Here is an 11,327-nt window from a genome sequence, read left to right on the forward strand (position 1 = left end):
AGATATATATATATATATACATATATATATATATATATATATATATATATATACATGTGTTTATGAAATAAGATGCAATACAATTATGAGATGAATGTGGATGTGTGCATTATGAAAACGCATTGAATGTGTATTTTGAATACCGCTGGAACTGAAAAAGAAAACCACCCTCAAACACGAAATACATGTCGTTCTGCTAAAGAAACCACATGTAATGTTAGTATATAGGAGGTGGTACCAAATAAGAAGCCACTTCTGATGTTCCAAGCATGTGTGGCCTTTTTCTCAATGCACCACTTAAAATGATATATCATTGCATGCAGTTAGATGCCGGTCTCCAATTCTAGGCACATTAGCGGTAAGGGCTTATAGGCGGATGGGACCGCCTCAGGCCCATGTACCGAAACCACCTTCAATGGCCGTTTCACTAGTATAGTCTGCATATGTTTATTTATGTTTTCTATAATAAAATTACAGTAGGAAATTTCCCACTCTTTTCGTTAAAAGAAGCATAACCCATCACTTTATTAATATATAATTTGGAAGGGAAAATTACATGGAACATACATTGACCAGTGGCTACCCACGCACATAACATTTGGGTGTCAAATGAGCACTGGTGTACTAGATTATTGAAGCAATGATCATCGAAGCACGCACCCCAACATCTTTGCATGCTGGCGAGCAACAATGTTCCTCCAAATATCTCATTAGATGGAGATGCTGTTGGGGATGCCCCTGGCCGTGAGCCCCTCGGCCTCGCCCGTGTGGTCGGAGGTGTTGGGGTAGAGCAGCATGTACGGGAACTGGGCCGGCCCATTGCGGTTCTTGAGCTGGGGGGTTCCGTTCAAGGCCACCACCTGGCTCTCGATGCCCTCCAGCCTCATGCCGAACCGCTTGAACGCCTCGAGTGCCTTGGCATCCGACGTCCACTCCGGCGTGTCACGCTGCCCGAGGTAAATCTCATCGGAGGAATGCTTGGACAAGATCTCCAGCAGAGAAATGCCAATGATGGCCTGCATTTGGTTGGTGATGGTGCGGATGAAGACCTTTTCCGGGTCGCGGGCCAGCAGTGAGTACTCCTCGGTGTCCGGCTCAGGCATCGTACGACGGCTTGCTGACGGCTTGTTGGGGCGGTAACCTGCGTACGAGTACTGCCCGAAGTTTACGGCGGCGTGCAGCGCCGACCCGGTCCAGATGATGGTGGCGCAGGCCTTGACCAGTTCCGCCACCGTCTTCATCTTAGGCCACCACGCCGCGTCCTTGAGGTCGCCGTGCCCGACCTCGCGAACCTCCTTCCACCACGCCTGCAGCTCCACGTCGCTCTGAAGCACACTGTCGCTTGTGTAGTAGATGGCAAGATACTCTGTCACCCACTGCTCGATGGCGGTCCAGATAGCCAGCCCGTCCACCGCATAAGGGTAGTCCTCAAGCAGCAACCGCACTTTGTGCGGGCTAGATGGGTCGCGGACCGCCATGCCCCTGCAATTCATGATTAATACCATGCATGTCACTAACTGACGAACGGTTCTTCTCATAATTATCCTGCTCCCTATATAGAAGAAATAGAACAACTTCAACTTACCTCTTGATTAGGTCGTCTGGTAGGGCCTGACGAGATATGGCATCATGTGGTCGTGGTGGTCGAGCATGTAGAGCCTGTTGCTGGCGACTGCCTGCTGCATGGTGAGGCCCTCGAGGCTCGACCCGATCTGCGCCTCGGTGATGGTGCTGGTGTGGTCGCCGTACTGGCTGGGATCCAGAGTACTCTTTGGGGGGAACTCCTGCAATGCAATGGATTAATTTTATTTTACCATTAGTTTAGTCCATGCTTAATCACCGATGCTTATAATTTAGCCGATGGATATATGAATTTGTTTAGTTCTCACCGTGACACGGGTGATCATCATCGGGTTGACGCCGGCGAGAATCTCCCTTGCGAACTCCGCGTCGGTCATCCATGCTTTCTCGTCCTCTGCACGTGCGTTAATAATCGAAATTATATATAATTTCTTCCAACGTTTGATGACTCCTAGTACGTTTATAGAATTATGTACTAGTAGTTGTAGTTTATAGAATTATATGTACGTAAGTAAAATATAAGTAGGTAGGTAGGTACGTTTGATGACTTGTGGCTTGGGGGGCTTGAGGAGGTAGTCGCCGCCCATGGGGATGAGGTCCTTGACGAGCTGGAGCGGGAAGCGCTTGCGCACCTCCTCGAGGGGAGGATCGCCGGGTAGGATTATGCTATGCGATGCTACTTGGAGGACTTCAATCTACTCTCTCCTACGTGCTGCAAGACGAAGGCTGCCAGAAGCGTAGTCTTCGATAGGACTAGCTATCCCCCTCTTATTCTGGCATTCTGTAGTTCAGTCAACTGATATGGCCTCCTTACACATATACCCATGCATATGTAGTGTAGCTCCTTGCTTGCGAGTACTTTGGATGAGTACTCACGGTTGCTTTTCTCCCTCTTTTCCCCCTTTTCCTCTTCTTCTCGGATGCCGCAACCAGACGTTGGAGCCCAGGAGCCAGACGCCACCGTCGACGACGACTACTACACTGGAGGTGCCTACTACTACGTGCAGGCTGCTGACGACGACCGGGAGTAGTTTAGGAGGATCCCAGGCAGGAGGCCTGCGCCTCTTTCGATCTGTATCCCAGTTTGTGCTAGCCATCTTATGGAAACTTGTTTAACGTATGTATGTACTCAGATATTGTTGCTTCCGCTGACTCGTCTATGATCGAGCACTTGTATTCGAGCCCTCGAGGCCCCTGGCTTGTATTATGATGCTTGTATGACTTATTTATGTTTTAGAGTTGTGTTCTGATATCTTCCCGTGAGTCCCTGATCTTGATCGTACACGTTTGCGTGCATGATTAGTGTACGATTCAATCGGGGGCGTCACAGGAGGCATGCCGTCTTTTTCGTGCAAACATTGCAGGTCCTCCCGTGCCTTACCTGTATCTTTTGTCTTTCCATACACGCCCAAGAAGCCTAGCAGGTTCACGCAAAGGTTCTTCGTCACGTGCATCAGTTCAATTGAAGAGCGGACATCTAGGTCTTTCCAGTAGGGTAGGTCCCAAAATATGGATTTCTTCTTCCACATGGGTGCGTGTCCCCCAGCGTCATTCGGAACAGCTAGTGCACCAGGACCCTTTCCAAAGATTACGTGTAAATCATTGACCATAGCAAGTACGTGATCACCGGTACGCATGGCGGGCTTCTTCCGGTGATCTGCCTCACCTTTGAAATGCTTGCCTTTCTTTCGACATTGATGGTTGGTCGGAAGAAATCGACGATGGCCCAGGTACACATTCTTCCTGCAGCTTCCCAGGTATATAGTTTTGGTGTCAAGTAAACAGTGCGTGCATGCATGGTATCCCTTGTTTGTCTGTCCTGAAAGTTTACTGAGAGCGGGCCAATCGTTGATGGTCACGAATAGCAACGCCTTTAGGTCAAATTCCTCCTGTTTGTGCTCATCCCACATACGTACACCGTTTCCATTCCACAGCTGTAAAAGTTCTTCAACTAATAGCCTTAGGTACACATCAATGTCATTGTCGGGTTGCTTAGGGCCTTGGATGAGCACTGGCATCATAATGAATTTCTCCGAGGAATTCATTATGATGCCAATGCTCATCCAAGGCCCTATAATGGCCTTAGGTACACAGAAATTCATTATGATGCCAGTGCTCATCCAAGGCCCTAAGCAACCCGGCAACGACATTGATGTGTACCTAAGGCCATTAGTTGAAGAACTATTACAGCTGTGGAATGGAAAATGTGTACGTGCGTGGGATGAGCACAAACAGGAAGAATTTGACCTAAAGGTGTTGTTGTTCGTGACCATCAATGATTGGCCTGCTCTCAGTAACCTTTCAGGATAGACAAACAAGGTATATCGCGGATGCATGCACTGTTTGGATGATACCGACAGTATATATTTGGAGAGTTGTAGGAAGAATGTGTACCTGGGACATCGTCGATTTCTTCCGAGCAGGCATCCTGTAAGAAAGAAAGGCAAGCATTTAAAAGGTGAGGTGGATCACCGGACGAAGCCTCACCACCGTACTGTTGCTGGTGCTGATATACATGATATGGTCAAGAATTTGAAGGTAATCTTTGGAAAGGGTCCTGGCGGACAACCTGTTCCGAAGGACGCTGGCGGACGCGCACCCATGTGGAAGAAGAAATCTATATTTTGGGACCTTCCATATTGGAAAGACCTAGAGTTCCGCTCCGCAATCGACGTGATGCACGTGACGAAGAATCTTTGCGTGCCCTGCTTGGCTTCTTGGGCGTGTATGGGAAGACAAAAGATACACCATAGGCACGGGAGGACCAGGAATGTATGCACGGAATAGACGGCATACATCAGGGTCAGGCCAGCTACGCTCTTACCAAAGAAGAGAAGGAAATCTTCTTTGAATGCCTGCTCAGCATGAAGGTACCATCTGGCTTCTCGTCGAATATAAAGGGAATAAGAAATATGGCAGAGAAAAAGCTCCAGAACCTAAAGTCTCATGACTGCCACGTGATTATGACGCAACTGCTTCCGGTAGCATTGAGGGGGCTTCTACCGGAAAACGTTCGATTAGCCATTGTGAAGCTATGTGCATTCCTTAATGCAATCTCTCAGAAGGTAATCGATCCAGAAATCATACCAAGGTTACAAAATGATTTGGTGCAATGTCTTGTCAGCTTCGAGTTGGTGTTCCCACCATCCTTCTTCAACATCATGACACACGTCCTAGTTCACCTTTGCGAAGAGATTAACGTTTTGGGTCCTGTATTTCTACACAATATGTTCCCCTTTGAGAGGTTCATGGGAGTCTTGAAGAAATATGTTCATAACCGTGCTAGGCCAGAAGGAAGCATCTGGAAGGGCCATGAAAATGAGGAGGTCATTGAGTTTTGAATTGACTTTATTCCTGACATTAAGCCGATTGGTGTTCCTGAATCGCGGCATAAGGGCAGACTGGATGGAAAAGGCACGCTAGGAGGGGATCAAATAATATGTATGGACGGGCATTCTCTCACTGAAGCACACTACACAGTTCTATAGAATTCCGCCTTGGTGGCTCCGTATATGGAGGAACACAAGAATTTTCTACACTCCAAACACCTGGAGAAGTCTGACGACTGGATTACACGTGAACAAACGAGGACTTTCGCCAGTTGGTTGCAGAAACGTGCCATGCATGATGGCGATATTGAAGATGACTTGTACTCGCTGTCCCAGTTACCATCTTCGAATATAATGACTTTCAAAGGGTACCAGATAAATGGGAATACATTTTACACGATCGCCCAGGATAAGAAGAGCACCAACCAAAACAGTGGTGTCCGCTTTGATGCAACAACCAACACGGGAAAGGAAACATATTATGGTTACATAGAGGACATATGGGAACTTAACTATGGAGGTGGTTTGAAGGTCCCTTTGTTTCGGTGCAAATGGGTCAATATGACACGAGGCGGGGTAACGGAAGACCCGCAGTACGGAATGACAACAGTGGATCTCAACAATTTTGCGTATGCAGACGAACCATTCGTCCTAGCCAATGATGTGGCGCGGGTTTTAGCGTGTAGCATTTTGTTTGTTGCATATGTTGCTCACACATATGGATATATATATACATGTGTTTATGAAATAGGATGTAATGCAATTATGAGATGAATGTGGATAGGTGCATTATGAAAACACATTGAATGTGTATTTTGAATACCGCTGGAGCTGAAAAAGAAAACCACCCTCAAACACGAAAAACATGTCGTTCAGCTAAAGAAACCACATGTAATGTTAGTATATAGGAGGTGGATCCAAATAAGAAGCCACTTCTCATGTTCCAAGCATGTGTGGCCTTTCTCTCAATGCACCGCCTACAGTGATATATCATTGCATGCAGTTAGATACCGGTCTCCAATTCTACGCACATTAGCACAAGGGCTTATAGGCGGATGGGACCGCCTCAGGCCCATGTACCGAAACCACCTTCAATGCCCGTTTCACTAGTATAGTCTGCATATGTTTATTTATGTTTTCTATAATAAAATTACAGTAGGAAATTTCCCACTCTTTCCATTAAAAGAAGCATAACCCATCACTTTACTAATATATAATTTGGAAGGGGAAAATTACATGGAACATACATTGACCAGTGACTACCCACGCACATAACACTTGGGTGTCAAATGAGCACTGGTGTACTAGATTATTGAAGCAATGATCCTCGAAGCACGCACCCCAACATCTTTGCATGCTGGCGAGCAACAATGCTCCTCCAAATATCTCATTAGATGGAGATGCTGTTGGGGATGCCCCTGGCCGTGAGCCCCTCGGCCTCACCCGTGTGGTCGGAGGTGTTGGGGTAGAGCAGCATATACGGAAACTGGGCCGGCCCGTTGCGGTTCTTGAGCTGGGGGTTTCCGTTCAAGGCCACCACCTGGCTCTCGATGCCCTCCAGCCTCGTGCCGAACCGCTTGAACGCCTCCAGTGCCTTGGCATCTGACGTCCACTCCGGCGTGTCACGCTGCCCGAGGTAAATCTCATCGGAGGAATGCTTGGATAGGATCTCCAGCAGAGAAATGCCAATGATGGCCTGCATTTGGTTGGTGATGGTGCGGATGAAGACCTTTTCCGGGTCGCGGGCCAGCAGTGAGTACTCCTCGGTGTCCGGCTCAGGCATCGGACGACGGCTCGCTGACGGCTTGTTGGGATGGTAACCTGCGTACGGGTACTGCCCGAAGTTTACGGCGGCATGCAGCGCCGACCCGGTCCAGATGATGGTGGCGCAGGCCTTGACCAGCTCCGCCACCGTCTTCATCTTAGGCCACCACGCCGCGTCCTTGAGGTCGCCGTGCCCGACTTCGCGAACCTCCTTCCACCACGCCTGCAGCTCCACATCGCTCTGAAGCACACTGTCGCTTGTGTAGTAGATGGCAAGATACTCTGTCACCCACTGCTCGATGGCGGTCCAGATAGCCAGCCCGTCCACCGCATAAGGGTAGTCCTCAAGCAGCAACCGCACTTTGTGCGGGCTAGATGGGTCACGGACCGCCATCCCCCTGCAATTCAGGATTAATACCATGCGTGTCACTAACTGACGAACGGTTCTTCTCATAATCAACCTGCTCCCTATATAGAAGAAATAGAACAACTTTAACTTACCTCTTGATTAGGTCGTCTGGTAGGGCCTGCTCGTTGAAGTTCCAGTCCTTGTAGGTGACGGAGGACATCTCCATGGCGTACTTGCGCTGGAAGACGGTCAGCTCGATGATCCCGCCGGCGCTGACGAGCAGCTCGCGCGCCCGCGAGTTGATGTTCATCGTGTCACGGTAGTGCGGGTGCAGAAGCTTGTGCACCGGGTGGGTCACGCTCAGCTGCCGGTTCGTGGCGATGATGAAGGGCTCCATCACGGCGTGGGTGTTGAGCCAGTGGCTGACCAGCTGGTGATAGCCGTAGTCGTTGACGCAGACGTACGCCTTGGCCAGCTGCCATATCCAGGCCTCGACGCCGGTGGACGCCGGAGTGTAGACGGTGCTCTTCGCGGTGGTGAGGCCGCCCTCGAGAAGAGGCGTGCTCAGCTCGATGGCGACCGGCGCCAGCGTGCCGTCACCTTTCAGGAAGAGCAGAGTCCTGGTGGCGTAGAGGAAGGTGTCGTCGAGGTTGTTGAGCCTGACGAGGTACGGCATCATGTGGTCGTGGTGGTCGAGGATGTAGAGCCTGTTGCTAGCGACTGCCTGCTGCACGGTGAGGCCCTCCAGGCTCAACCCGATGTGCGCCTCGGTGATGGTGCTGGTGTGGTCGCCGTACTGGCTGGGATCCAGAGTACTCTTGGGGGGGAATTCCTGCAATGCAATGGATTAATTTTATTTTACCATTAGTTTAGTCCATGCTTAATCACCGATGCTTATAATTTGGCCGATGGATATATGAATTTGTTTAGTTCTCACCGTGACACGGGTGATCATCATCGGGTTGACGCCGGCGAGAATCTCCCTTGCGAACTCGGCGTCGGTCATCCATGCTTTCTCGTCCTCTGCACGTGTGTAAATAATCAGCTCTTATCCAGACAAGAATTAACTATAATAACAAAGTAAAATATAGTAAGTGCGTACGTTTGATGACTTGTGGCTTGGGGGGCTTGAGGAGGTAGTCGCCGCCCATGGGGATGAGGTCCTTGACGAGCTGGAGCGGGAAGCGCTTGCGCATCTCCTGGAGGGCCGGGATGTCGGGCAGCTTGATGCCACCCTCGTAGAGCTTGAGGATGTCGGCGAAGGAGTCGAACTCGCCGGGGGAGAGGTCGACGTAGGTGCGGATGGCCGGTATGATCCCTTCCACCAGCGCCTTGAGCGAGTAGCCAAGGAAGTCCGACTTCTTGAGATGCCCGAACAGCTCGTCCCGCGGCACGTAGATGCTCTGCACCAGCGGCAGCAGCCGGCTCTCGCGATCGGGGTCTGCATGCGCGCGCAACGTAAGTTCCAAGGAGAGTGCTAGTGAGTGTGAGAGAGAGAGCGAGAGAGATGAACGCACTGGTTTGTGAGAGCTTGCGGCCGGTGCGGCAGCGGCGAGGGTAGGGGAACTCCTTGGAGCCACCGAGGATCTGGCGGGAGTCGCCGAGGTCGTGGTAGACGTCGTAGCGGTAGACACGGTCGTGCGCCTCGTAGGGCCCCTGCTGGTCGTCCCCCCTCAGGTTCCGGAGCTCGTCGTCGCGGTACGGCTTCAGTGCCGCCGGCATCTTGCTGGGCAGGTACGTCTGCGCACGCACGTACATACAGGTTTACTTAAATAAGTGGACAAGCAAAAACGTATGCTGCATCCATTGAAGACATCGATTGAAGAGCTAGCTCACATCGTTGGCGAAGAAGACGCGGCTGTAGCGGTACTTGGCCTGTGGGTAGACCCACGAGTTGGCGACGAAGACGACCTTGCCGTGGCCGGGGACGTTGTCGAGGGTGATGGTCTTGAGGAAGAACTCGGAGGCGTGGTTGTTCTTGACGATGATGGCGCCCGGCACGCCCAGCTTGTCCACCGCCCAGTCGAAGTTGACGCTGAACTTGTTCTCGCCCACCGTGATGAACGGCAGGCTGGTGATCCACTGCTCCAGGCTCGCCTCCGCGCCCACCTTCCCGCGGTTCCCGTTGTCTAGCCGAGCCACGTAAACAAACAAGCTAGTCAGACACTGCATTGCACGGTAAGATAAGTACTGTAATGGTGAAGGGAAGTGGTCGATGGTGCTCACTGGAGTCGACGATGGTGGAGCTGATGAGCTGGCAGGTGACGCCGCGGCCGAGGAACTCGGTGACGTTGTCCATGACGGTGGCGCCCAGGTCGTTGAAGTCGAGCGCATTCTTGCGGGTCAGCACCACCGACCCCTTGAGCCGGGTCTTGCTCCCGGTGATCCCGCCGATGATGTCGAGACCGCCGCCGAACATCTTGGTGCGTGTGTGCGCGCTTCTAAGACGGAGAAACAGTGGTACCAGTGTAGTGGTAGTGTGGCTTGCTGTGGGTGGTGTGAGAGCTCTCGACGAAGCAACCGGGCTATTTATAGATGGACCAAGGGTAGGGTGTGACTCGGTGAGCTTGGCGTTGGCTACTGCCTAACATTGGACTTTGGGTCCTAGTGGTCTTGTGTTTGATTTGAAAATACTGCAAATCGATTTGATTATCAAGGGATCAGGATAAGATCGTACTAATGTATACAGGGGAGTAGCTACGTCGGGATAGCGTGGGCTCATTAATTTTTATAATTAGGGCATCGATCAAGACAAGATCTCAATCGTAGGAGAGATGTGTATGTTTTTTTGTTGAAGCAGGGCATCAACCCCGGGTTCCTGGTGTGTGCACTTCACGCGCCCTCACCAACCCGTACCCACGTGGAATGACCTCTGCATTGAGGAGCGGCGACGAAATGCAGTAGTAGTTCGATCGAGTTCAAGCTTGGAGCGTGCGCGATCTCCAGCGTCGACCAAGCGCGCACCATCTCTCTCTATGCAAGCGACTTGGGACCAGCATAGACGATGCGCCCCCACGAGAGATTCGTGCGCCTCGCGCGCGCTCAAGATCACTGACGCCGAGCAGGCCACGGCAACGACGGCGGGCAGAGACAGCAACTGTTTTGTTTGGTTGCTCGCATTCAACCCACGGAGGATTTGGATGAGTAAAATTGGCTCGGCCATCTTCAACGACGACCCGCAAACCGTCCGCACACGTCTGGACCCTGCTTTTGGACGTGTTGTGTTATCCAACGCGGGACAATATCAATCGGCCGAGTGGTTTAGACGCATTTTTTTTTTCAAACCAGAGACAAACGTCAGGGGCTTTGCATGAGTCGGGACACCTCGTCCGTGCAAGATGGCGGAAGGCTTGATGCTATTTGGCGGAAGGAGAACTTGATTAGTAACTGATTAGCATGATGTTTGGCAGAAGTTATCAAGCTAAACATGATTTTCTTAGCAAAAAGCTCTAATTCTTATAAAATGCATTACTTCCGCCAAATGTTGAAACCCCTTCGGCCAAAACGCACTGACGTTAATCCTTTTTTTTTCTTCAAATTGCATTGTTTTGGTCGAAGTGTTTGGCGGAAGGTGCATGCAATGCAATGCATCCATTGGCAGAAGGTGCATGGAATGCATGTTGCTTGTTTGGCGAATGGTGTTGTTTCATTTATTAATTGATCACTGTTTAGCATGTTTAACGAAAGACTGTTGCGGATTTGCCCAATTGGATGGTCGGCTCCCGCATCAATGTCCGCGGACTGGACCCCAAGTCCGCGGACGGATGCCGTGTCCTGTTTGCGGGTCAATGTAGGAGATGCCTTTAGAGCATATACATCACCTAATTTGTGCCACTATACGCCCGCGGACGTGCTCATCAGAGTGGAACCGCTGCGACGTGCTTTAGCTGAAGGGGAAAGGGACGTATGTGACCTGCGACCGGGCAAGACACCAGCTGTGTATGCCGGCGTCGCCTCAGTGGTGGCCTTCCCGGGGCCCAAGCAGTGGTGGCCTCCCATGTTCTACTTCTCCTAGATGATGAAGGTGGGCGTGACGTGATGGCCAGCGTTCCATCCATCTCTGCAATGCCGACTTTTTTCTCCGCCAGCATATGACACGGTCACGGGCATGGAAGGAGTGGTACAACATGACGTCGTCCATGGCAGCCAGGATGCCCGTGTCGTCATGCTCCCCTGCGTGCCGGCCTGGAGCAACTCGTCACTCCTCGGCGAGTTGGCTTGGAGCGGCGAGTTGTTGAACAACGTGCCGGCCTGGAGCAACCCGTCACTCCTCGGCGAGCTGGCTTGGAGCGGCGAGTTGTTGA

At 51.2% G+C, this 11,327-nt stretch overlaps 2 protein-coding genes across 2 annotated transcripts; both read right to left on the minus strand.

The window, feature by feature from the left end:
- Positions 1-506: 506 nt before the first annotated feature.
- Positions 507-1,615, minus strand: LOC119311749 (linoleate 9S-lipoxygenase 2-like). Its single transcript, XM_037587446.1, has 2 exons — positions 1,586-1,615; positions 507-1,482 (listed from the first exon to the last, which is right to left on the minus strand). Exon 2 carries the CDS (start codon positions 1,476-1,478, stop codon positions 711-713), a length of 768 nt encoding a protein of 255 aa, XP_037443343.1. The 5' UTR covers positions 1,479-1,482; positions 1,586-1,615; the 3' UTR covers positions 507-710.
- A 4,474-nt stretch (positions 1,616-6,089) lies between these two features.
- On the minus strand, positions 6,090-9,510 carry LOC119311748 (linoleate 9S-lipoxygenase 2-like). The gene is made up of 7 exons (XM_037587445.1): positions 9,250-9,510; positions 8,860-9,152; positions 8,541-8,763; positions 8,126-8,464; positions 7,961-8,046; positions 7,176-7,855; positions 6,090-7,072 (listed from the first exon to the last, which is right to left on the minus strand). The coding sequence occupies exons 1-7, from the start codon at positions 9,440-9,442 to the stop codon at positions 6,301-6,303; spliced, it is 2,586 nt and encodes an 861-aa protein (XP_037443342.1). The 5' UTR covers positions 9,443-9,510; the 3' UTR covers positions 6,090-6,300.
- Between the last annotated feature and the right edge of the window lie 1,817 nt (positions 9,511-11,327).

Source organism: Triticum dicoccoides, chromosome 5B (genome assembly GCF_002162155.2).
Source record: "Triticum dicoccoides isolate Atlit2015 ecotype Zavitan chromosome 5B, WEW_v2.0, whole genome shotgun sequence".
NCBI lineage: Eukaryota > Viridiplantae > Streptophyta > Magnoliopsida > Poales > Poaceae > Triticum > Triticum dicoccoides.

Excerpts from the sequence above, each read along its gene's own strand:
- LOC119311748 (XM_037587445.1), bottom strand. The coding sequence starts at position 9,442 with ATGTTCGGCGGCGGTCTCGACATCATCGGCGGGATCACCGGGAGCAAG. Across the intron at positions 8,047-8,125 it reads CAAGCCACAAGTCATCAAAC|AGGACGAGAAAGCATGGATG; the intron begins GTACGCACTTAC and ends ACACACGTGCAG. Across the intron at positions 7,856-7,960 it reads TGATGATCACCCGTGTCACG|GAATTCCCCCCCAAGAGTAC; the intron begins GTGAGAACTAAA and ends ATTGCATTGCAG.
- LOC119311749 (XM_037587446.1), bottom strand. The coding sequence starts at position 1,478 with ATGGCGGTCCGCGACCCATCTAGCCCGCACAAAGTGCGGTTGCTGCTT.